The following is a 27,757-nucleotide window of genomic DNA, read 5'->3' as shown; positions in this document are numbered from 1 at the left end:
AATAATCAACAGGCGTGAAGTTTTTACCGATACAAAGTTTATGTCAACACGTAAACAGGTATGCTTATTGAAGGATGAAGTCGAGTGAAATCAAAAGTTGAAACTACTTAAATCTCGAGAGTGTACAATACGCCCAAAATGTCTGTATTGTGACGTGTTAATTTTGGAGTGTGTAGTTAATAGAAAATTTGTTTTCATCAAATTGAAATATTTAACAATATACCTTACATGGGGACGTTCTAGCCCAGTCAATTTACTCTCACTGTTTAGCAAAGCAAAGAAAATATACCAGTGTAAAGTAAATAAAGCAAATGAACTTCTGGACAAAGGTGGACGCTTGGTTAAAGGGACCGATACGCGGCGAGGAAGAATGTTTTATTGTACACAGTTATTGGTAAACTATTCTTAATTTCAGCAAGACTCCATGAAACAAATATTGTATATAATATGTCATACATAGGCGATATACGGTTTTTAAGGATCAATATTTATACCATTTATATCAACAAATCTGACTGGGAGAGTGTGATTTGTGATTCGCTTGGACAAACCTTCATTAAAGATCATTCAGCACGTATCCTACAGCACAAGTAAACTACCTGATCGACCACGAGAATTGTCCCACGAGGAATTGCCAGAGCCACAGACAATCGACATCACGACCAGATGAAACATACCAACCAGTTATAAATGGAAGAAGTGAGGACAGAGTTCATCTTTCTTCTCACTGTAAGTGTTAAATATTTCAAAATTATTTTTTTTTTCTTTTCTAATTTTTAATTATTTCAATCAAGATTTGAAATTTTTCAAAATTCATTACGATTCGTTATGCATTGACCACGTGCAAGGAACTGTTCATCTTGACATGTATATTTGTGTAGCGATAAATTTTTGTTAATTTAGCTTTTTATACTTTGGCAACATAAACTTTCCACTAATTGGATATGCAATAAGGCTTAGAATGATGTGTTGGTGATTTTGATGATAAATGTCATTTGAAAAAATAATGGATGGGTTTAAAAGAAATTGGATGGTGTGTGCAATTAACGATACTATAGTAGTTGCTCGCTCAGGTGACAAATGTTATATAAATGTGTGTATACTCCTAAATAAGTGCATTCAACTACATGTATCATTTAAATTATAGTGCAGTGTACTGGTCTGTTTCCTATATTAATTTACGCCACATTATTACTAGTCAACCAAAACTAGCTTACTATTTAACTGAATATTACATGTTTATAAGCGATGAAAATACCATTATATGCTTCAAACTGCAAAGTCGAATATTTGCTGTTAATAAAAATATTTAATTCCTTAAGAGTATTTTCCCGTTGCCATCTTGCCATTTTACTATTGATACGATCCTATCGCGAAAGGATGCGAGTATGTTCGAACTGTCAAGCGGTTTATGGCAAGTTCTTATTCGGACATTTGTATGACAGGTTCATATTCGGACATTTGTGATATTATTTATTGGCTTTAATCTATTCGAACATACTTAATATTCTAAGTTTAGAAGTAAAACACAAAGCTTCATTTTAAATATAAAAGCCATTTTTATAGTGATATATCTTTTAGCTAATCCTTCTTAGCACTTCTCAATGCCGGTAACCCTTGCGTCAGTTAATTAGCGACTATTGTATATCACGTTTAGACTAAGTGTTGTTTACATGTTTGTTCATGTATGTTTTGTATGTTATAATTTTGTATCACTTGTATATTCACTTTTAGGCCTAGGTTTGGAAGTGTAGAGTTGGATTTTTCTCCGCTCCGCACCCGACTAATAAATCAGTACATGTATATAGAAAATTCTATCTTAAGATTATCCTTTTTTTCACAGACTACATAAGAGCTATTTCCCCAATGCACTAGCTGTAGCGCTGTGAAAGAACCGCAAAACAAAGACAGGACACAAAATAATATAATTTTGTTATGTTCACTTGAATTTTAACTTTTTCTCTATAATCGAGAAATACGTATGTAGATATTTCCTTTTACTACAGCATTGTATCTGGGTGTCTGGTTTGTTTATTTTTTATTTTAATTATTTATTGTATTGATTTGAATTCAGTCATCCATAGTATTAATCCGCATTAAGACGCTGCCATCATTATCCTAATGTAAAATATAGATTGTTTCGAATCCATCTGGTGTGTTCAGCACTTAAATAGAATGATTCGATCCAATTGTACACATACTGGTTTAGTTTCAAAGAAATACCAATGCTTGAAAAAACAGTAAATTATATCGTTCCATTATCGTATCGGTTTAACTTAATTCTATGATATTGATTTTCTTTGGATGAAAAAGATGCCGAACGAAAGTTGAAACGCGTGTGAAACATGAAGCGGTTGTCTATTTAATAATCCTTAATCAAACCTCGAAATGATCAACAACAACAGCGAATCAGTAAATCGGTAAAAGGCCAAATATTCAATCGATGCAATGATATAGATCAGTAAATTCTCTTTTAGTTGCGACATATACTAAGAAAAGGTGCCCTGAGAAGGTTTTTCTTTGCAAAGGGACAAAAGTTAGAATGCTATAGACTTATCTTCACCTATGAAATAATGGCCAAGTTTTTTAGTTCCAGTGACAAGTAGTGAAGGAAATATAGCCCATGGAAGATTTTTCTTTGGTACAGGTTAAACATCAAAATGTAGGTCACACAGTGATCTTAGTTTGGTACACGACAATTTTCATTTTTCTGTTTTTTTTTCCTGTACTAAAATATACGGCGGCACAGATTTGAAGCGAAAAAAAAATTAATATAGGACTAAAATATTTTATCCTATGTAGTGTGATTTTTCTTTTACGTGCTCACCTAAAACGTATTACCAATGTGCGTTCTCACGTAAAACTTTTCATGTGCTCACGTGCTCGCGCTAACGCGCGTCATTCAATTTGTCTGCAATCCTGGGAGAATTTAGGATTATAAATTCCCCCAAGAAGGCAATTTAATGCTTAATTACGTGCTCACGTAAAACTTATTACGTGCTTAAGTAAACGTTTTACGTCAGCACGGAGAATAAAAAAAAAATTCACACTGTATAAAATAAAATATTTTTTGTCCTACATTAAAAAAAGTGTTCTTGTCATCTCTGTGTCACCGTAGAAATACTATGTGGTGTTTGTTCAATATTTAAGATAAAATTTCCGTAAAGACCTTCACACAAACCCACTAGGTTATATAATGTATGGCCACGGGCTTTTTTTACAGGATTTGATATGTGCGTTCATAAAGCAACAACGCCTCATTTGAAAGGTTAAAATGGTCCATTTAACGGTTAATTAAATCTCCAATACATTTCTTGCTAATAAGTATCATAAAGTCATATAGTAACTTCAATAAGATAACGCCCGAGTATAAAACTAAGTTGGACTAATACTAGATATAATATTTTTATCAACGAATGATCAGGTAACCAGGCACCAAAAGAGCAATTATGATCGAATGAATGGAGGCATATAACAACAATGTTATGGTTTGCATGGCTACTCATATAAAATAACCTGTCTCAAATGAGAATAGGATGTTTACATCGAAACCTACTAACACAAAACAGCATCATGTCAATATAGCGATGTTATTTTCCAGCACAAACGTGCTTGTTATGTTTCTAAATATGTATATAAACAAGACTATTGTCTAGAGTATTACCGCTTTAGCTGGCTATTCCCAAAGGCGAGAGATTGTCCTAGTCATTATCCGTATATAAACTTGTTATTATAGTCTAGTCGTAAGTGAAATCAATGATCAGTCATCTTGTGTGGATATATTTCGTCCCGATTTGTTCAAACGACATTGATATTGAACACTCTTGTTTTAAGTGATGTCTCATGAAAATCGTGTAATTTAATTAGTCTAAATTATCGCGAATCTATTGATAAAGTAGATGGCTTGATTCTGCTGTTTAAAACAGCTACATTTTGTATCTTGTGTATCTTCCTGGCAGCAAGGGAGAATTAGTACTGTAGATTTTGAGGGAATTTGTCAGGTTAATTTCATCCCTGAACTACGAAATACGTTTTTTTATTATCTTGCCAATATCTTATTATACATACATTTTATACGTGTATATAGTTTCTACTAATTGGCTATGTTCTTTTAAAAATATGTTTTATTTGGAAAAAATAAAACTTGTATAGCATGACATGTCATTTAAGTCTATGTTATTTAGTAACTTAATGTCATTTCCGCTATTCATCCGAAGCATACCATCATTTTCTGCTTGTTCTGCTTGCTTTTTTTAGAGTTTCCGTTTAAATCCCTATTTTTACATTTTCACTGCAGTTCCACTATGTAACCTTACCTAGCTCATCATATAGTCTATGACATTATTATCATTGTGTCGTCACAATTGTCGTGCCAGCGATCACGGAAAACTATGTTCAAATTGCTGTTCCCTCCTTGACGATATCGAATGATTAATTCATCACAGATGCAAAATACCTTGGATTTCATCATAAAATTGTGATCAAATGTAAATATTCGCGCGGATTCACACAGTTTGCAAACAAAATTTATTTCATAACACGATGAAGTTAAAAAATAGTGACATCAATGCTTAAATAATTTACACTGACTTAAATAGTTCAGAGTTTGAATTATGTTTTCAGTATACATTTCTGTTTTGTTTTCAACATTTTCCATTTTCCTCTTTCCAATTGCTGTTTTGAATGAAATATATATCCATTGTAAAATGCTTTTAGAAAATATAATGTTTGATCAATACTGCAGCTGCTCATTTTTAGTTAGATATATTGGCAACAAGAATGATTGAGTGTGACGTAAATAGCATTTATTTTATTTAACAATAAATGTCTTATTTTGTACAATTAAGACGTCTATTGAAAGTCTTTAAATTGCTGCATATTTTAAAATCATATTAACCCGTACCAATGTGGAATGTGAACTATTTTATTCACAAATCAATTACATTTTAGCTTACCATATTAAGAATCGTATGACAAGTAGTCAACCGTTTTGTTAATTTTTTATTAAGTTGACCGACATTGTTGGAGTAGATCGTATCAAAGTCGCAATATATGTTAGAGTTCAGCAGTTTCGTTGCTGATAATTAAAACTGATTATTGATAAGTCGGTTGCAGTTAATACGTGTATATTATCTCACGACTTGCATTCTATCGTTTTTTCGAGTTTTTATTTGCGAGGGTATATGGCCGATTTACAGATATTGATTCAATTTGTGTATATTTTCTTGGGATACAAATTTATTCACATATTTTATAGTTCAATATTAATATATATTTGTATTTTTTAAATGTATTCAATGACATATATTTGGAACTCCTGTCTCTATGTAGAATACTATATTTTTGTAACATTTTGCTTCGTGGTTATGTGACAAAATTAACTTCACTGAATTTTCAATTTAGTTCATTAATTCTGAATCAAGCTTTTAGCATATCTATTGTTACCAGATGGATTTTAAATAGCTTGATATCACTTTTCCCAAAATGCATTGCATTTTTATTGCTTGAATCTTAAAAAATGAAATGTACGTTCCCTTTTGCCTTTATCATGATATGTCATGCATTTTTATTCCAAACAAGAAATCATGCAGAGAAGTGACCACCTTGGATTTTGACAGAGTTTTGAATTTCGTGTATATCATTTTTTGTATAATGTGATTTTGGGCCTATCTGAAAGTAACAGGTACGAACGGTGGTCATCTTAGATTTGGATAATTGAAGTTTATTTTCTCTAAGTAATAACGGAAATATAATAGAATTTTATACACACATTTTCCTTGCTTCTCGAACATGCTTAATGCATGTAATCAATATGTAATGGAATCAGCTTGATCAAAAGGTGAATATTGGACATTGATAAGTTTAGTTGTAACCATTGTTTTCCAGAAAGAGTTCAAGGGATCTTTTTTCGCATACAAATGTTTCTTTTAGTGGTCTTGTGATTAAACTAATCAACGTTTGTTCCTGCTATTTCTCCAAAAACATGTGATGGAATTTTTCTCAGATTTCATGTTTACGTTTTATTCTGGCCCTTATATTGAGTGTTATCTTTAATGAAAAAATCGAACGATATAGGACCATCTTAATTCGAATTACAAACTAAGCATTAATAAGCAGTGCTGTGCATATGTAACCATTTAATACTTCTTTCAAATAAAAAAAATGCTCACCCTGATTTGCGGTAGCCTCATTGCCATTCTATTGATCGCTATGTTTGGTTTAAATATTTACACATGGTGGTCCCACTAACCTGCTTCCTGCTTTCTTTGGATTCTCTTATTTTCGTTTTCGACCAGTAACTGACCATTTTCCTTTCAATAAAACATCTGCAAGGGCACAGGAAAATAACATTTTTCCACATGGAACTATCGGTATTTCGTCGCCTGTTGTATCCGGGAAATTTTATTATAGAAAGAGTTTGTTCCTTTGGTAAATAGAACGATTTAACGAACTCTTTTCTTCGTCATTTACGATAATATCGAGAATGTGTTTATAATGTATATCTATTAATTCGATGTTTTCAAATTACACTATCGCACGTTAGCAAAATAAACAGGGTTATTTAACCAAGTAGCCAATATTCGCACTTTCTAGATTGAATCTTATTAATCTCTATTATTAGTAGATTTAAGGCATATTTACGTATATCTAACACCCAAAGGTAATGTCAAAAATATTCTACGTAGATTTACGTGATTTAAACATTTTAGAATACATAACCCGATTGACCTGTCAGGTCGTCAAACAGCCCGGTTTTCATCACCAGGAAGAAAATCTCAATATTCGCACCAACATAGCATGTCATATCAAATCAAAAGAGTAAATGTGCTTACATCTCGAGGCGTAAGAGTCATATCAGACCGTTTTATAGTTCAGGTGTACACACACTTTAATAAAGGTGTGAAATTATAACAATTGCTATAGCCAATGTTGAAAATTAGAAATAATCTCTTCAAAATCAAACACTTTAAGGTACGAAGTAAGAGCAAACGATCATGAATAATGTACAAAATCGATATATTTTTTCAATGACGTACATTCGTATTTCTTCTTTATGTAGTATTATCACTATGGTTTTGTACACTATGATGTATATATCTGTGACCATATCAGTATCCATTCACTGATAGTATTATTTTATTTGAATATATTGATCTTGCAGCTCTTCTTCCATCAGACACATGGTTGGCACAGTTTTGGGAATACGCCTTATCATTGCTGGCCGTCATCAGCATCAGCTGCGAACCCCACCCCCATTACATGTTCAGGTTGTAGCATTTGACTTTCGTTATATCCTTTAAAAATATAGAAAAAACTAAATTTATTCATTTGTTGGGCATATATCACAAAATTTGTATTTTATATACACATGTATAATCCAAATATGCACACATAATGTTTCTAATCATTTCACAATTGGAAGTTTCATAATTATTTTACAGAATTAAGGTAATAATGTGCGGATAAGATTGATGTCTCTTAGATGTATGTTATTGACAGTGTAATAACCACTCGCGTCATCTTTTATGATGCATACATCATTGTGATGTCTTGTGTTCTCCTGAATCATTGTGATGTTGTGTTCTCCTGCATGTGAACTGATGAAACTACTACACGTCATAGAATGCTAATACTTCCATTGTTTGTGATAAAAGGAGTATCGATAGAATGGCTCGTCCCTCCCCCTACAGACGTGGTAGAAAACGCCGCCTTCAATGTCACATACGCATTGAGCCTAGATTCCACTTTTTATACGTGGGCTATCAACAACGGATATTTCGGTAGTGCTGGAGGAACAGGATTCACGTAAGTATATTCTGTCTTCGCATATCACAGAGTTACCTCCCTTGTGATTTGGTATCCATTGTGACGTTATTATTTTGTGAGTAAAGTCATTTTTTTAAAGTAAACACGTGACGTCACATTCAATACCTACCCACAAGGACAGATAACTCTGTAATATGCATATCCAGAATAATGAACAGCTAATTAGTAGTTATTATACTGTTTTTCACTTACGATATGAGATATGTATACATAAGTGATAACAAAACGCAATGTACATAACCTTAAGTTTTGACTTCCTCACTTACAAATGACTTTGCTATTGAATATATTCAGACCAATGATTTAAAGAACATCATATCTATATTAACGATATGATTCAATTTTTGTTTACAACCAATATTGCAATCTGACTTGAAAATGAATAACGTTTATTTCAAGTTTGCTTTACACCATCAATCATCGAAGGACTTTGATGGTATGTCATGGAATGTCGATTCATATATGTTATCAATCTGTTTAAAAGATTCTGTCCATGACTTGCATATTCGTACATGATTATTTAGCATTTCATTTTGTAATATATACAATATTAAGGTCATAAATTATTGAGGCAACCAGAATTGTGTTAATATTAGTGGTTGCCCTTTTTCGTCAGATATTTTTTTATTTATCCTTTGATACAAAATCACGCATGTACATTGCAAATGAATCCGATAATGAAGCAACATATTTCCGATGAAGTGATAAGTTTATACAATGCATGTCTGCCATCTTGTGTTACTACACAGAGATGCCACAGCAGCACAGACATGGTGTGAGACTACCAACTGCCCCGACTACACAACCGCAACAGAAATCAACTGTTGTGTCCACCATGTCAACGTCCATTCCTGTCCTCTGGACCAGACCTCCAATTCTTTGTGCGGACCCTGGATTCCAGACGACGGTGCCGTCTTCACTCACTCGCAGGTCCTGGTGGGGTCAGTCTCTGTCCAAAACTGGACAAGCTATATACCAGGTCTATACCAAACGGGTATCAACTCTATCATAGCTCACTTCAAAGTGGCAGATCTACATGTCGTACTCGAGGCTAAAACAACTGTTAATGCGAAATCAGGTAAAATTTACCATAAACATATGTACCAGTTATTTTTGCACGGTTGATATTTAGATTTAGACGATATCTCTGCCCATCGCTATAAATGTGAAAAAAATGATTTGTTAAATATTTTTGTAGCCAGATCGCGAAATTTTGATTCGCTAAATTTCTGTTTTCTCTTTTTAAGCTCAAATCGTAAAAATTTGACCTGCAAAAATACAATTACCAGTTATATGGTATTTGTTTTATGTAAAGTAAACCAAAATTATCTCTATTCTCTAGAGAAACAGACGCACATTTGTTTGACTCTATTTCGATAGCTTGGTCCAATATTCAGAAAATAACAGATCACTATAAAACCATTCTTTTTTTGTATTTTACCTAAAATAAACAGAGTTAATAGATACTGTTTGTGATATATTTATATTTATATATTCTGCACAACAGTTGAGTTTTTGTCAAACGTGTTACTGGTTTGATTGGTCTATGAAGCTGTACGCCCAAGCTTTACGTTTATTTCTATTTCACTATAACATATGCCATTGTATTTGTATTTAACCATCAAATCTATCGTATGTATTTTAAAATCATAGATTTGTATGAGTATCTATATGGTTACATTCTCTTTTTTAGCGATTTGGTTTTGCTTTTAGCATTCCAGAAAAGTTGAAATGGCTTGGTTGCTTTAATAAGATGTTAGGGTTTTACTTTTTCTTTTAAAAATATAGATGTCTAAACACACATAATAAATGTTGTAATAAAGTGCGGAGTAATAAGTGATTGAAATGGTAAAACCTCAACTCTCAAATTTCATCACAATGGAGTGTTACATTAGTGACTATTATGTTATGAAATGATTTGATTCAAGTAACTGAACGGTTTGTATAATCTCAGTTATTAGTTGCCAAACATGTTTGGCTTATTTAGTCCCGCAGAAGAAGAGAGTGTTTTTGTCAAACACTTCATTTATGAGTAATTGGAAAATAACTTTCACCACACCAAACTACTACACCGAAGGATTTATCGTATTGTGTTGGATTTCAGTAAATTGAATGCACAGGCTTATAATTGAGTGGATAATAGTTCTGATTAGTACTTATCATATAATTTTGGAAACCAATATTTACATAGCCAGTCCAGTTGAAATTTGAGACATGCTAATCAATACCGCTGTGTATATAGCTTTGATCAGAAAGGCTTTTTTCAATTAAATGTAAAAAGTCTCAATGTAAGAAATGTATAATACAAAACTCTGTACCATTATTAAGATATTATATGTTAAAGTAAACATGTTCCTGTACCGCAGAGATTGATACATAAACATCGTCAATATTTAAAGTTGTCGCTGTTGTAGTAATGGTCATTGAATTACTTATAAGAACTTTAGGAATAATGTGTCGCTCGCGAAATAAAGACTTGATATAAAATACTTTTAAAACTTCATAATAAACTGACAATAATGGGTTCTATAATGACTGTGAAAGTGTATGGCTAGAAAATTGTATAACCTCCTCCATATTTATTAACACAATTATGTTAGTAACACGTTATGAACCAGCTGAAATATGTGTTAATATCTATTTATTCAACCACATTGAAACTGCCTAATGAATGGATAACAATCTTCTTAAAATTCGTCATTGTTGCAAGCTTCATGTTGCTTTCGTAAAGAGAAGATTGTGGTGAAGCCTATTCACATTTTGTATTTTTATGTTTCATTTCAAAAATATTTTATTAACAATACTAATATATGAAAATACAAGGTATTGTTAAAAGAATAAGACGCCAGGCGCAATGCCTATATCAGTCTAAATTTGAAAGCGGCTTACGGAATGCATTCTCAGTTTTATGATATAACGGGCCTTAAACTACCATAATAACACGTTCAAACCATAAAAGGAAACATAATCTTTTTCGCGATTTCTGTTTCAAATCAAGGCGAAGTCCTTTCGCCAATAACATCAAACAGAAATTGCTTTCAGTTAAACACATGTAGATATCAATTCGCAGAGATAAACTTTCGCGAAGTTACAGAATTCTCGAAGATGAATCGCACGCGAAAGAGACTTGGTTTACAGTATGTCCAATGTGCAATTTGGTTTCAGTTTGAAGTTTGTCACTTCTCATCACTCGAGTAGATTCTAATAACTAGTCAAATTCTGTCATCAGTAATGTTGTACCGTTAAGTACCCGTAAGTGGTCGATGTGAAGTGTTGGTTACATCAATGTGTGAATCCCACTACTGTGTTTACTAAGGAAAGGTCTGGTAATCAATAAAACCAATGGGACCATTTATTTTGTAGTGGAGTATGCACATATTTAAACAGTTAAGTATGTGTGAAGGACCCACTAGTGATTTAAAATAGATATACTTAATCAGTTTAGGAGCTTTTAATCTCACCGGCATTAGATGGCCTACTATTGAAATCGTGCGTAACTAACCACCTGTATGTTCATTCAGTAATAATAACTCTTTTTTTTGATAAAGATTTTTATTATTTATTTATTTATTTTTTTTTTTTTTTTTTGCGGAATATCCTCAAAGATTACATCAAAGAATTTTTAGTTTTTGAGTTTGCATGAAGTAATTATGACAATATTTTCATATTTTGTAATAAATATTAGGTAAATTAAATATAAACCATCATTGTTTCATGTTTATAAAACAAAACATGCTACCAAATCGATATCTTTTATAGGAAATGAGCAGCCAGTTACGCATTTACATATATACTTTAATGTGCCAATCACAAAAAGAACATGATGAATGTATGATGACTTAGCACATATACGGGTCGATATCACAATTTATAACGATAGGCAAAGTACTTTTAAGGTAACATTTTCGTTACTTGATTTAGATTGTGGAAATGGTGCTTGTGAAACTGAGGATGGCGAGGACTGTGAGACTTGTCCAAAGGACTGTGGAACATGTCCTCTTAAAGACTGGCAAATCGCTCTGATCGCCACCGCTGGTATCCTTATCCTGTTGGCCGCTATCAGTACGATTTTAGTATGTGTTCAGCCTTCTCTAAACTATTCATGTTTACACGTTTTTGTTGGGTTTTTTTGTATATATATTTTTTATTTCTGAACAACTAGAATAACATTTAAGTTATAGATGCAAAGCTCAATCAAATGATGAAATAATTTCAAAGTTACATATTTCAAAAATTCAAATGATATTTTGGTTACTATAAACTTAGATTAACAATTTTAAGACATCTGACCTTGAAAAACTCCCAGATAAATTGTGTCCTGTTTAAAATTCGTCTTAGCTTTTAGTTTTATCGTCAAGCAATTGGAGACGTGTACCTTTTCTTTTTTTATTATTTTTGTTGCTTTTATATTATTGTAGTATTTCCAGTATCAAAAAAGGAAGCTACTTTGGGATGAGAGCTGGATATTACCATACGAGGATATCAAAGAAGGTAGTCACTTTGTTATCGGTTATATGTTTCTATTGTATGATACTGTACAAATGTTCGAAATTACAGATACATTTATATTGTTATTAATGTAAGCATAAAGGGACAATGTCGCTTGTTATAAAACCACTAAATATTACACCACCGTTATGACTGCAAAGCATAAAGGGACAATTTTGCTTGGTATAAAACTACAAAATTACGCCACCACGAAAATACGTTGTATTAAAATAGATGTAATCTTATATTAGCGTACTCAGAAGTGCTTCACAGACACAAGAGTAATTCTATGTTTGATATTCATTGATGGTCTTGGCTTTCAGATGCAGGACTACGAGGGGCATTTGGAAGTATGGTCAGTATGACCTGCGGAAGTGGACAAGATCTGACGGGAAAGTCCAACAACATGGCGATGTCTGCACTGAGGAAACAAGTGTTTGCCAAGACTGCTATAGTGTAATTACATTGCTAAATATTAATCTAATTTATTTACACACTATCGTGACACATTTCAAATTGATCTTGAGTGACCAACAATTTAAGATGTGTGGTATTAAATGTTCTATATATTTTTTATACAGGCCAAACTCAAATCCAACTAAACTATGATTTAGAAATAAAGTATCACCAATGAAAATACGTTTCCTTTCTGTTCTGTAGAGATGGACGAACTGTTGCAGTACGAAATATAACTAAAAAGGAATTCTCAGTTAACGACACTATCCGATGGGAAGTGAAATCTGTGAGGTAAAGTGAAAATTGCTTAAAATTCAATTTCGCTATTTGATGAAATGGGGTATATGCCATTATATTCTTCCACGTGTTCCATTATTGACATGTATTCATATTCAATAATAGTAGTTTTTTTTAAAAATCTCTCATTCCTCCTTGGCAGTCAGAATGATCTGCTTTCTTCTTCTTCTTGTTCAACCAACATTATATTTTATCGTACAACGAAGATTTTCGATACCGACAGATCACAACGCATTACGTTCTTATTTCCAGGGAACTAGACCATCAAAACATTTGTAAGTTTGTTGGCGGTTGTATAGATGTACCAAACGTGTCCATCGTCTGTGAGTATTGTCCTAAAGGCAGTATCAGTGACGTACTGCTCAATGATGAAATACCTCTCAACTGGGCCTTCAGGTAAGTCCCCGGGCCAATCTGTAAATAGTTCAAATGAATTACTTTCACGAATACTTGTACACTTTGTGCGTCAATGTCAACAGATGAAGGGATGATATATTGGTTATGCGTTTGATTAAAGCTACAGCGATTGGAATATAATGGCCGATAGTCTGTGAGTTCTGGGTCAACAAAAGTCATTTATGAAAATTTATTGAAATACTTATTAGTTACGTTACCACAAGTATTAGTTGTTTATCTTTTACCTCGTGTTATCCTCTGATGATCCATTTTCAGATTTTCTTTCGCCGCTGATATTGCTAGAGGAATGGATTATCTGCATTCTAAAAAGATAATGCACGGCCGGTTGAAAAGCAGTAATTGTGTTGTAGACGACAGGTGGACTGTTAAAATATCAGGTAGTATTAAAGATTACATTAATAACTACATTGTATACTTACTACATTGTATACTTATCAAGTTCATAGATCAAAGATTAATTTATAAATCATACGGTAGTTTAATGTAAAGTGAAAGACATTTATTGAATATATTTGAAGTAATCATTAAGCTATCAAAAGCGATTTTGTAAAAGTGACATATTTTATTTGTTTATTTGTTCATTGTGATTAATTGTTATTCTTTGTTAATTTGAAAAAAATAAAGCATAACGCACATTTTAAATGCACCATAGCTAGTTACTATATAAGTACGGATATTTTATATATTCGTTAGATTATGGATTAAAAGAGTACAGACGACAAGATAAGATCATTACAGAGGACGATGACGACAACGAGGCCGATGAATACTATAAAAAGATGAGAGAACGTGTATATAAGGCACCAGAGTTGTTCGACCTGAATGAATATGAATCGACCGCACCTTTAGATGTTTATGCATATTCAATCATACTTATAGAGATAGCAACTAGGAATGATCCGTACGAGGTTCGTATCACGGGTTACTGTGCAAAAAGCTATTTTATGTTTAATAAAAGTGAAATACATGATTTATTAATATGTCCATTGTGTCCTTGACATGAAATTTTGATACGTTCTGAGTCGATATTCCCTCGGGAACTACCAATGTCTTTCTCACCAAACCTTGCAAGTAATCATAATAAGAGACACCGCGGGGACACCTGTGTATTACAAAAAAAAATCTAGTTAAGGGTTAAATATACAACATCATGAAATGATGGTTCTGCAATCTGTTGTAGGATGAAGATCCATTTGACCTACCCGACCGATGGAAACCTCCATTACCTGACTTGTCTCGTGAGGCGGCAGATGATGCAGATAGTGCCTGTCCGTGTCCGGCGCAATACATTCAAGTAGGAAAAATGATATGTGTAATAAAATACATGTTGGAATCGGTCCATTAGCCTAAGTGGTATCCACTTTACTCTATCGGAAGACGTTAAGTAAATATCACTTATCAAGACAATGCTTTTTTAATTATCAACATTAATAACTACATTGTATACTTACTACATTGTATACTTATCAAGTTCATAGATCAAAGATTAATTTATAAATCATACGGTAGTTTAATGTAAAGTGAAAGACATTTATTGAATATATTTGAAGTAATCATTAAGCTATCAAAAGCGATTTTGTAAAAGTGACATATTTTATTTGTTTATTTGTTCATTGTGATTAATTGTTATTCTTTGTTAATTTGAAAAAAATAAAGCATAACGCACATTTTAAATGCACCATAGCTAGTTACTATATAAGTACGGATATTTTATATATTCGTTAGATTATGGATTAAAAGAGTACAGACGACAAGATAAGATCATTACAGAGGACGATGACGACAACGAGGCCGATGAATACTATAAAAAGATGAGAGAACGTGTATATAAGGCACCAGAGTTGTTCGACCTGAATGAATATGAATCGACCGCACCTTTAGATGTTTATGCATATTCAATCATACTTATAGAGATAGCAACTAGGAATGATCCGTACGAGGTTCGTATCACGGGTTACTGTGCAAAAAGCTATTTTATGTTTAATAAAAGTGAAATACATGATTTATTAATATGTCCATTGTGTCCTTGACATGAAATTTTGATACGTTCTGAGTCGATATTCCCTCGGGAACTACCAATGTCTTTCTCACCAAACCTTGCAAGTAATCATAATAAGAGACACCGCGGGGACACCTGTGTATTACAAAAAAAAATCTAGTTAAGGGTTAAATATACAACATCATGAAATGATGGTTCTGCAATCTGTTGTAGGATGAAGATTCATTTGACCTACCCGACCGATGGAAACCTCCATTACCTGACTTGTCTCGTGAGGCGGCAGATGATGCAGATAGTGCCTGTCCGTGTCCGGCGCAATACATTCAAGTAGGAAAAATGATATGTGTAATAAAATACATGTTGGAATCGGTCCATTAGCCTAAGTGGTATCCACTTTACTCTATCGGAAGACGTTAAGTAAATATCACTTATCAAGACAATGCTTTTTTAATTATCAACGCTATTGGTAATATTTAGTAATTATATGAATTTCACTTACAACTAGTTAACCGGCAGCTGAATTGCACATCTGTGTTCTTTAGAGTCATATATATAATTCATGATAATTTTACAGCTTATTAAAGATTGTTGGGACGATAACCCACTAAAGCGACCTTCGTTTGAGAATGCAAAAAGATCCCTGCATGTCATGAACCCCAACAAGATGAGTCCGGTAGATCTAATGATGGCGATGGTAGGTGTTCAATGGGTTCAATGAATTACAATACAATATTTAATCGGCTAATGCTTACAGATACATCAGCATCAAACTAATACACAATTATGAAACAATAATAAGAAATTTCAATTTCTGAAAATGATTTTTCATTATGAGAATACTCTTAAATAACACTGATCATGGATAAAAACTGTATTCAAGAATAGTAAGCTATTACATTACCCGCATATAATAATATCCATACTGTGATCATTACAAACTGGACAACTGTTGGCTTTTGATGCTTTTATAAGAAATAATGCTCTTAATTTATCCTTAACAATCCCTCATATCATTTTGAGATGTAGAATCCATTGTTATTATCCAAAATTATTTATTTTCATCAGATGGAAAAATATTCTAAGCATTTGGAGGCCATAGTTGCTGATCGCACACAGGATCTTATGTTAGAGAAACAGAAAACTGACCGCCTGTTGTACAGTAAGTATCTTATCACTTTAGATTATATATCAGTTGTCAAATATTATAAGATTAATACAAATCAATTTGTCTATGTAACGTTAAGGCCTTCTGAAGCGTAATTATTTATCATATAAGTTTTTTTACTTTTGCGGGGGATAACAAAATCTAGAATTATTCATATTTTAAAAAAACTACATATATAATATTTATAATGATGTTGAATCGTATCAGGTATGCTGCCTAGGACGGTTGCAGACGACTTGAAGTACGGCCGGACGATAAATGCTGAACAGTTCGAGGCGTGCACTATCTACTTCAGTGACATTGTTGGCTTCACCAGTATATCGGGAGGTAGTACTCCCATGCAGGTTGTGGCCCTGCTCAACCACCTCTACATCACATTTGACGGCATCATCGACAAGTACGACGTCTACAAAGTGGAAACGATCGGAGATGCATGTACGTCTAACTTGTTGAAATATGGAGCTGAAACGAGTATACTTCAAAGTCGTTAATTTTTCAAATTTAGAATATGATATTCAAGTTATTTTTCTAAGTCATTGCACCATCCGTGTTTTTGACATTTCTTTTGTTGTGTTCTGTTTTCTTCTGGTGCTTTTGATAGAAATAGTGTCATACCAGAATGCTGATTTGCGGTTTGTAACAAGGGTATCATAATATGTTTGCCCAAATATCATGTCAAGGACAAAATGAAAAAATATTTTATTACGTTTTCTTTAATTTAATGATTATTTTATTATTATTTGCTCATACATATTTATGATTCGTCTTCAGTTTCAATAAACCTTAAGAATGAGCTCATAATGAAACACATTTTTCAATTGGACGTTCATTGTAAAGATCAATTACTATAAATGATCATATTTTCGCGGCCAGAAAAGTTGTAGAAATTAATCCAACCATAAATTGCTAAATATTTCTCAATATATGATTTTTTTTGTTAAATAAATTGAGATAGGGCAGCAGGCAAAGTCTATATACATTTGTACGGCTTCTCGAATTTGTGATACTTTCCAAAAGCGTGAAATTAAGTAGTCGTGTTAAGTTGGTTTACTGTGAGTCATGCATAGATTTAACCAAAGTAAAAATCTTATTTAGAATTTGAACCATTACTTAGAATTTATTACACAAATCCTAAGAGCGGAGAAAACAACTTAATTTATAAAATATCATAACCAGTAATGAATATGTATGTTTTGATGTCTCTCTACAGATATGGTTGTATCTGGAATCCCAAATCGTACTGTCTTCCATGCGCGGGAAGTAAGCAATATGGCCCTGGACCTAGTCGCCGCATGCAAAGTGTTTGAGATTCCTCATCGTCCGAATGATCCACTCAAAATCCGGGTTGGATTACACTCTGGTAAATATCGACTTGGAGCCAGTTGATAGTTGTTTCAGAAGTTGTTTTAAAATTATTTGAAATTGACTTGACTTCAATGGATTTCCTACTTGATAAAATTATTTTTTTCTTTAGTTTAAGCTACGTCATTTCAAATTTTGGAATATGCTTTAAATTTAAATCAGAAAATTACGAATAAAAACGAAAGTTATCCAAAGAAAAATGAAACTGTTAAACATAACATATAACATCGCGATAAGGCTTTAAAGGTATGGAGAACAACCAACTTAATAATTTTAAATAGACCACAGTGTTAAACTCTGTTAAAGTTTTGTTATGTATTATTAAAACAAAGGAATAGTTAGCTATTGTGTTCTATAATTAAAGTCTAGTTTCTCATATAACGCTAGATAGAAAAAAAGTTTGGGTCCTTCTGCTCAAACTCCAACCAGGGTAGCTATGTTGAAATCAGGCGAATTTTGTACTAAAAAATCCTGAAATTCTAATGCTTTTACCTATACATTATCAAAATTGATATTTTGAACATATATCTCAATATGAATTTCGAAATTCATATCATGGTTATCTAGGAATAATTACCTGTCAGAAAACATTTTTACTTTTGAAATTCATAATTAGCCAGCCAATCAGCGGCCGGGTTAAAATTCTATCCTGGGCTCAATCTTGTATACACAGGGGCCATTTCGAAGGTCTTTTTTCATTTAGTTGGTTGTTCCCTTTACATGATTCAACCATATTATTAACATTATTATTTCGCAGATCAGATTTTCGCTATCATAGCAATGTGTCGCAAAATCGCTAAAATATCAAACAAGCGAAAATAACAGGCTAAACAGTATTTTTTGAAATAGTGTAATGAAATGATCGTTTCCAAAGATATTTCTTACTGTCAATGGAATGGGCGGCAACTGTCGGTATTAAAACCTTACCACGTGATCAAAAAGAACGCATTTACATAACCACGAAAAAGATGTTATACCAAATACGTTATAGATAAATATTTGGGTCGGTCGCAAAGAAAAGAAAATACTGGCAAAGTGTTTTCTTCAAGAAATAGACCCGCATATCAAATTTAAATTTTATATGCGGATCTCACCAAAACTCCTTTGTATCGAAGTTGAAGCAGTGTTCATTGAATTGAAACTTGATAAATATTTGATGCACTATAATTAGACTATCTTCATTTAGCGTACAGCTCCCCTTGATCTAGGTGCAAGTGTTCCGCAGTAACCATACATGCCTTCTAAAGAAATAGTAGCAACACGTTTGTAACATGCAATTTGTATAAAACGATTACACTTTCTTTTCTTTCATTGGTTTGAAGATCAAGGTTTGAAAATAGCCTAGGTGCTATAACATCGTTGATATTTTCTTATAATCATTACTTGTTAAAGGGTAACGACATGTTTACCATGTAGTGGATAATCATATATTTACATTACAAATTGTGTACTCAGGAACAAATTTATATAACTGGTGATTGTAATCAGATCAATATTTGATCAATGTCACACCCATATATTTGAACCTAAATATTCTTACAAGATTTTGCATTGATTTTTCACCATTGTGTTTTATGTAATATGTTTGTGACGTATTAAGAAGTATGGATTAGTTTAAATGGCCGTCAATACATTGTTTACCATATAAAGGTTATCACAGGTTCAGGTTGTACAGACTTTAAACATATCTATTGATTGTGAACAATATTCATACAAGATTTTTCACAAGGACGTTTCCTAATTACCCTTTAGAGTTTTAGGGTTCTTGAGGAGCACACATTGTTTTTCTTTGTTTAGTTAAATAATACCAAAATAAGCATACGATGCACTATTTGTATATAAAACATAATTTGTATGAAATATCTCCATATCTGCTGATTGGTTTCTTTGGCTCAGTGAAACTAACATAAGTCTGTGACTTCTGTATAACCCTCATAGACCATAGCTTAAATCTGCATGCTGTCAATCAGCATTATATTATACTCTAATGGCACTATTATATTTAGTCGTCTACAAGGAAAATATTAAGGAAATCCTATGTAACAGTTCTTAATTCTGTATTTTAGGTCCTGCCTGTGCCGGGGTTGTTGGATTAAAAATGCCTAGATACTGCTTATTTGGGGACACTGTCAATACAGCTAGCAGGATGGAGTCCAATGGCGAAGGTAAACAAATGTAAAACATACCGAGTCCTGACTTACTATTTTCACGAGAAACCATATCAAACGTTTATGTAAAGTAAAATGTATCGGTCTCGTCGATATAACAAATCTTTTTAGGTCACCTGACAATATGGTGACCTATTGCGATAGTCTTTTGTCCGTCGTCGTCCGTCGTGCGTCGTGCGTCATGCGTCTTCCGTTAACATTTCCTTATAAACGCGATAACTTGAGCTTAATAAAACTTTGTGTGTAGACTCACATTGGAAAGATCTCGAACAAGTTCGAAAATCAGCTTGATCTGACTGTAATTTACGGGGTTAATGCCCTTTCCATTTATGATTATTTTTGAACTTTTGAATACGATAACTTGAGTAAATAAAAACCGATCTTAATGAAACTTTGTGTGTAGACTAACATTAGAAAGATCTTGGACGAGTTTGAAAATCAGCGTGATTTGCCGGTAATTTACGGAGTAATTGCCCTTTGCACTATTGTAGTTATTGGACCTGGTGAACGTGATAACTTGAGTAAATATGAACTGAATCTAATGAAACTTTGTGTGTAGACTAACATTGGAAAATCTTAGACAATTACGAAAATCAGCGTGATTTGGTAGTAATTTACAGAGTTATTGCCCTTTTCACTAATAATTATTAATGGACATTGTGAACGAGATAACTTGAGTAAATACAAACCAAGCTTAATGAAACTTTGTGTGTAGACTTAGATTGGAAGATCGCGGACGATTTTTTTTTAATTAGCGTGATTCGACTGTAATTTACAGAGTTATTGCCCTTTGCATTCATAATTATTTTTGAACTTTTGAATACGATAACTTGAGTAAATATAAACCGATCTTAATGAAACTTTGTGTGTAGACTAACATTAGAAAGATCTCGGACGAGTTCGAAAATCAGCGTGATTTGCTATTAATTTACGGAGTAATTGCCCTTTGCACTATTTTAGTTATATGACCTGGTGAACGTGATAACTTGAGTAAATATGAACTGAATCTAATGAAACTTTGTGTGTAGACTAACATTGGAAAGATCTTAGAAAATTACAAAAATAGATTGGAAGATCACGGACGAGTTTGAAAATCATCGTGATTCGACTGTAATTTAAAGAGTTATTGCCCTTTGCATTCATTATTATTTTTTAACTTTTGAATACGATAACTTATAAGATAAATATGCACTCAGCTTCATGAAACTTTGTATTTAAACTAAAATTTGAAAGATCTTGTACGAGTTCGAAAATCAGCGTGATTTGCCGGTAATTTACGGAGTAATTGCCCTTTGCACTAATGTTTTTTCCCCAAAAAATAAACATTTAATATCCCAGACTTGTAATACGTCTGAAGGCTGCCAAGGTTGGAGCCTTGGGATCAGCCTTCAAAAATATAAACAAATGTCCCAACACAGGAGGGCTCTCATTCATCACACCACTTACATACATGCATTATTATAGCTCATCACATTTATCCTATAAACATAGACATTTATACCAACAACAAAAAACCAACATCACTTTCGCTGTCATATTAATCAGTTCTACTAGAAAAATAATAATAATAACTATGATAACCTGTCGTATTTTGGAAGAGAAAAAAAATATGATTGATTTTCATTTCATATATACATACCTAACTAAACCATTTTCATACACACCGTCAGTTACATACATACATACACACACACACCCTCGCCCTCACATACATACATACACATACACATACATACATACATTCATACATACATACACATATATATATATATACATACATACATACATATATGGGTCAATGAAGTAATATCAACAGTTATTTTCCATATAACACTGGATCCTTATAGACATATGTCTTGCACTAATAATTATTATTGGACATTATGAACGTGATAACTTTAGAAAATATTAAAGAAACTTTGTGTGTAGACTAACATTGGAAACATCTCGGACGAGTTCGAAAAATCAGCTTGATTCGACGATCATTCACGGAGTTATTGCCCTTTGCAATTATAATTATTGAATCTTGTGAACATTTTAACTTGAGTAAATATGTACCGAGCTTAATGAAACTTTATATATAGACTAACATTGGAAAGATCTCGAAGGAGTTTGAAAATCAGCTGGATTCGACGATCATATACAGTTATTGCCCTTGCAATAATAATTATCAAACCTTGTGAACACGGTAATGTGAGTAAAAATACAAGAAGCTTAAAGAAAATTTGTATGTACACGTTTTAGATGCATGTTCCTATTTTGTGAACAAAAGACATCAGTTGGCTAGTAAATTACATAACTTATTTGTATCAAATATCAGGTGACCGTTAAGGCCCATGGGCCTCTTGTTTTCTGTCAAGGTCGTTCTTTCCTGACAAACACGTGCAGATATTCAACCACCCCACGAAGTCAAAACAGAAAACGTTGTTCACACAATGTCACAATGTTTAAATTAGATTCACCATGTGATGGAATAACTATTATATAAATTGCTTATCACTTTACAGCATACAAGGTGCATATCAGCCAGTTCACATATCAGGAACTAAAGAAATATGGCGGCTTTAAGTTTGAGCTTCGAGGTACCATTCCTGTTAAGGTATGTAGGACCACCGCTGTTCCTTATTACATGGTGACAATGTCATGATATATAGCTGATCAATATTTTTTATTGACATCTTATATTGTTTTTTTTGTTTGTTGTTGTTTTGTTTTGGTTTTTTTTTTTAAATAATTGTCTGCTTATTTCTATTATGAAAATGCCTTAAATATCTAAATGATGTAAAAAGATAGGATGTACTTCAAGAATTTCATTCCGTTTCCTGTGTATCTATTATTTTATCGAAAAGTTAAACATAATTTCGAATTTTCATTTTTTCAGGGGAAAGGTGATATGGAGACCTGGTGGTTACTAGACAGGGACGATACTTACGAAAAACTACATGGATCTCTCCCATCCAAACCACACCAGTCAGAAGAAAATTTAATAGAAAACAAAGACAAATTATCGAAAAGCCAGAAAAGTATTAGGACATCAGACAAGAGAAATACGTCACGCTTAGGCGAAACGATTGCTGAGCAAAATGACAGGATCACCGAAAACGGGTTGCTTAAAAATGAACAGAATGTTACGCCAGTGGAATTACCAGGTAGATATTTATATTCATAGTTTCAACATTCTTCTTCCACTTCAAAATTCCTCTGGTGTTTGCATTTGCATGTTTTCAATTACTTGTAGAATTCAGATGATTTTTTTAATTGCATGAGTGTTTAATAAAGATATTCCATAGACCTGAAGAAGGGCTTTGCAGTAATTCGAGTTTACGCTGGTGTAGATGTTAGGAGCATGTTGAATTCGGAGCTAAAAGTTCCCTTGTACTTAACTCTAAAAACCACAAAACCACTACTGATTTGATGAATTACACTATGACAGATCCAACAAAAACACGAAAAATCAGCAACATCAGTACTTCAAATGACTCTGGATACAACGAAAAAGCCGACGAGGATCCCACAAATGTTCATGAAATTATTGTACAGAGTTGTGACTCCCTTAGAGGTAGGTTGGATCACTGAAATGTGTGTCATTTTAATATTATACCAGATTTTGAGAAATTGAGTTTCTTTTTGCACAATCGCATACTCTTATAATTTTTTTTCTTTCCTTTTCAATATGTTTTTTCTTCTTGTTTTTTTTTCTGACGCATGACTCATTTTGATTTAACAAACTTATGCATTATTGATTTTTGCATGCACTATTTCTTGGCTTGAGGTAGTCAAATGCATAAAAAATACAATGTTAATTATAAAAAATATTTATATTTGAAATGCTTTGTTTAGAATTATTTTAGATGATTATTATTAAAGATGATCCAATTCTAACTTTACGTACAAGTTACATAGAATGATAACACGCATATAATGGCTGAATAGCGATAAAGTAATAATTATCAGTTTTGAATGCTTTCATGCATATATTACCTTTTTCAGACGCTGTGGATTCAGGAGTTTGACGAAATCGAAGATTCGAAAAACACTAAGTGCTAGGATATGTTTTTGGTGCAACTGATAAAACTATCATATTTTGAGAGGGGTATGCACTCAAAAGCTCTAGAGGAACATATTAATTTTTGATGACGTTATGATCAAAGAAATGACATGTGTTGAATTGCTTATCTGTGGCAAATGGCCATATTTTGTCGAAATCAGATTTTTGCGCGATGTACAATTACAGTATACTTCGTAACAGATTTAAGATATAAAATAATCATGAATCATTTTAATAAACTGTATGTGTATTGTTTACTTCCCATGCGTAGCAATGGTGCTAGACTTTAATATAAATTGTTTCGATGTTTGTTTTTGTTTGTTTGTGAAATCATTCTTATTTTACCCTGAAGTAGATAGTCATTTTCATCTTAGTAGTAAGTTCTCATAACTTGAGTAGGAATACAAAATGCTCAGAATTGCCCAATAAGAGAGAGACGGACATCTAGGGCTATCCTTTCTACTTTGGTTTTGGCACCATGATATGTTGTTAATGTGATCTTATATATTTTATATTGCCATAAATAGAATGATGTCATTTTCGAAAAGTTTTAAGTCGTGCACTGTGGACTACCAACTTTATTACTGTTTAGTTGTTTCATACATGCAGTATTTAATGTATTTTGATTATTTACATAGCAGCAGTGTTGTGCTTTTCATAAATTAATCATTGTTGCCATATATGTTTGTTTTGGAATCAAACCAAATGACACCCAAACAAAGTTTCTGGAATTGATCGAATCTTCACATAGTGTAAGTCTGTCCTTGATGTATGTTTAAAAAAATATTATTACGGAGGGCGATAAAAAAATGTGTACAGTGTTTGCTGTGTTTGACGCTGACCCGATCATATATATAACCTATAGCTAGTTTTTATTATCTAATCAACTTAGGTTGCTATGGCCACTATAGGTTTGTTTGGTCTTGTTTTATCTTTTACTGCTGCATTGGTCATGTTTGTTTTACATGGAGTCCTTGTTATGATTCATGAGAAGTTAAAGTCACTTGGTATCTTACATGTCTATACAACACTATTAGTACAGTTGAACAATTGATCGATTGTTACAATGCATCATGACTTATTATATGTCCTGCTAATAACGAACATTTGAATGAGTCCATCGTCAATTTCTTCTAAAGCGGAGACAATGTAGCATCTTTTGCACATATATTTTACTTAGAATAAACATCGATCTATTTGTTTGATCTTCAGTTTAAGATTGATTGTCAATTTTGTTGCTTACACTGTGGAAGGAAGCAAATCTCGTGCAAATAAAGTGAACTGCAAATAAACAGCAATTTATTTGTTTGACTTTCAAATACAAATGGCGACTTTAGATAATGAAGATTAAATATTGCTAAAAAGCCATGAGGGGAGACGTTTCAAATATAAAGAAAACTATTCTTATATACACTAGCTTTGGAATGAGTAACTTTAAATAAAAACAATAAGACTATTTCAGCAAAATATTCGTTTCCCTAGTTCGTAGCAAATCTTGACATCTTTACTATGGGTTTTAAAGTCTTGCTATGGTGAAATCTTTAAATAACATTAAATAGTATACTAACTTCAGATTTAATTATATTTAGGCTACATGTATGTGTTTATTAGTGTGATATTATAAAGTCATCATTTGTATTTAAAAATTTAAAAAAAATATAGATTCACTTCATATTTTAGAAAGGATTAACAAATGATAAGAGTATCGATCGAGCTGCACTATTTTTTTCTGAAACATTTTCCAAATTTACAAGCAGCTCAACAATTTTAGATCTAACGATAAGAACAATTGTTCGCAATGAAAACATATCGACCTTTACTCAATTGCACCAGAATAGTGATTTATAATGTAATATTACTAGATTTTTTAAAGATATAATCAAAAAGCAAAACGCTCACGGGAAGGAAAACAACGCTTATTAATACACTGGTATCGACATGTTAATAGCGATGAATATTCAAATATATTATTTAAGTTCTGTCATTTTAGAGATATTTGAATGCTGTATATAATTACCAATATATCCCCTATTATAGTTTTAATTTATGTTTGTTATCTTGCACTTGTTAAACGCTTATCAATATTTGTAAATATATACAACCGTTTTGAATTTCATGGAAGTTCAAGCGGAACATGTTTCTATTTTTCAGTGAATCTTGTTATCTTGAACTAATATAATTTGAATAATTATATTCATTAATCACGCCCAAATATTTAACTTTTTCCAACCCAAAAGCCCTGATGACTCGAAGTTGTTTTTTTTATTTCAAGATAACAAGGTTGACGATTTAATACAAGTTTGTGAGATTGGATTTAGTCCTTTCAATTTAACTATGATTATTGAAAGAAAAGACAATCATGTTGATAATTGTTACGTTAGTGAAATAAATTGCATCTTTCTTATAAAGTCTTGAGTGCTGAAATACAGCTGCATTGTGACGTTTTTCAGTTACTACGTTGCATGTGCAATGGTCAGGCCTGAACTGTTTTGGGTATTTTTAGGCCGTAAGAGCTGTACATGATATGACCATTTCAGGAGAAGTCAGGATTTGGTAGTTGAAGAAACCTGGGTAATCCACTAGTTTCTATAATATTGAAAATTGTGACTGAAATTTGGCTTGATTATGGACATGTCCTGTAGCAATAGAAATTAGCTTAGAAATTCTTACCAACTATTTTGGACCTGATGGCCATCATCTACATATATGTAAAACTGTAAACATCTTTAGTGTAAACATATTTTTGTCGAAACAAAAACATCCGGCAAAGGTTATTACAACTTATAAAAGCCCTCTCCTAACACACAATGACGAAACAAGATACATTAGCCCTAGAAAATATTGATAAACATTATAAATACAAAATGACTTTTTTATATAAAATCAAAATATTTTTGTGGACTTCTGTAAAATTTTTGAAAATACTTTGGTAATATGATTAGCATATATCTCGCTGCCACATTAACATTAAAGATGCTCCACCGCTGACAAATGGTATTTTTTCACTATCAAAAAAAGGAGCAGACGATTTGGTGTTACAAAAGTTACTTACTTTACACCATTACCACCAATGAAAAGTTTGAGCTCTAATTTTACTTCAAGTTAAAAATATGCAAAATAATTTATTGCATCCCGAAAAAAATCCGTGGCACTATATCATATATTGAATGAAGTACTGATTGCACATGCACCAAAGGCAAAAAAATTAGTTTATATTATTTTTTTGTGTTAATTAGACATATATATACACGATTAAACACTAATTAATGTTCAAATGATGAATATCATTTACGCTCTGTCGGCGGTGGAGCATCTTTAACATTGAAGTTTCTTATGTTATCAAATAAAATAATTCTGCAATTCACATACTTATTACATCCATATAAATCTCGCATCTTACTCAGCATTAGAGAGGGCCATCAGTAAACATTTCCTTCCTTACGAAATGCATGAAACAAAATATCCATGGAGGAACTGTTAAACCTAAGACAGCTCTATAAGAATTCGGAACCATAATCTTTAGTATATTT

General features: G+C 32.5%; 1 protein-coding gene across 1 annotated transcript; it reads left to right on the top strand.

The window, feature by feature from the left end:
• Window positions 1-277: 277 nt before the first annotated feature.
• Window positions 278-26,635, top strand: LOC138325764 (atrial natriuretic peptide receptor 2-like). Its single transcript, XM_069271644.1, has 21 exons — window positions 278-729; window positions 7,163-7,268; window positions 7,656-7,806; window positions 8,577-8,905; window positions 11,749-11,900; window positions 12,246-12,318; window positions 12,639-12,771; window positions 12,976-13,062; window positions 13,321-13,464; window positions 13,741-13,862; window positions 14,179-14,393; window positions 14,666-14,779; window positions 16,059-16,178; window positions 16,550-16,643; window positions 16,857-17,084; window positions 17,860-18,009; window positions 20,078-20,176; window positions 22,687-22,778; window positions 23,061-23,328; window positions 23,613-23,738; window positions 24,170-26,635. Exons 1-21 carry the CDS (start codon window positions 691-693, stop codon window positions 24,190-24,192), a joined length of 2,865 nt encoding a protein of 954 aa, XP_069127745.1. The 5' UTR covers window positions 278-690; the 3' UTR covers window positions 24,193-26,635.
• The last annotated feature ends 1,122 nt before the right edge of the window (window positions 26,636-27,757 follow it).

This window comes from Argopecten irradians, chromosome 6 (assembly GCF_041381155.1).
Source record: "Argopecten irradians isolate NY chromosome 6, Ai_NY, whole genome shotgun sequence".
In the NCBI taxonomy this organism is placed as follows: domain Eukaryota; kingdom Metazoa; phylum Mollusca; class Bivalvia; order Pectinida; family Pectinidae; genus Argopecten; species Argopecten irradians.
This window is presented reverse-complemented; position numbering and strand designations above follow the sequence as displayed.

Coding starts and splice junctions, on each gene's coding strand:
- LOC138325764 (XM_069271644.1), top strand. CDS start 691: ATGGAAGAAGTGAGGACAGAGTTCATCTTTCTTCTCACT. Junction 14,394..14,665: donor CTAGGAATGATCCGTACGAG/GTTCGTATCACG, acceptor AATCTGTTGTAG/GATGAAGATCCATTTGACCT. Junction 18,010..20,077: donor CCGGGTTGGATTACACTCTG/GTAAATATCGAC, acceptor TCTGTATTTTAG/GTCCTGCCTGTGCCGGGGTT.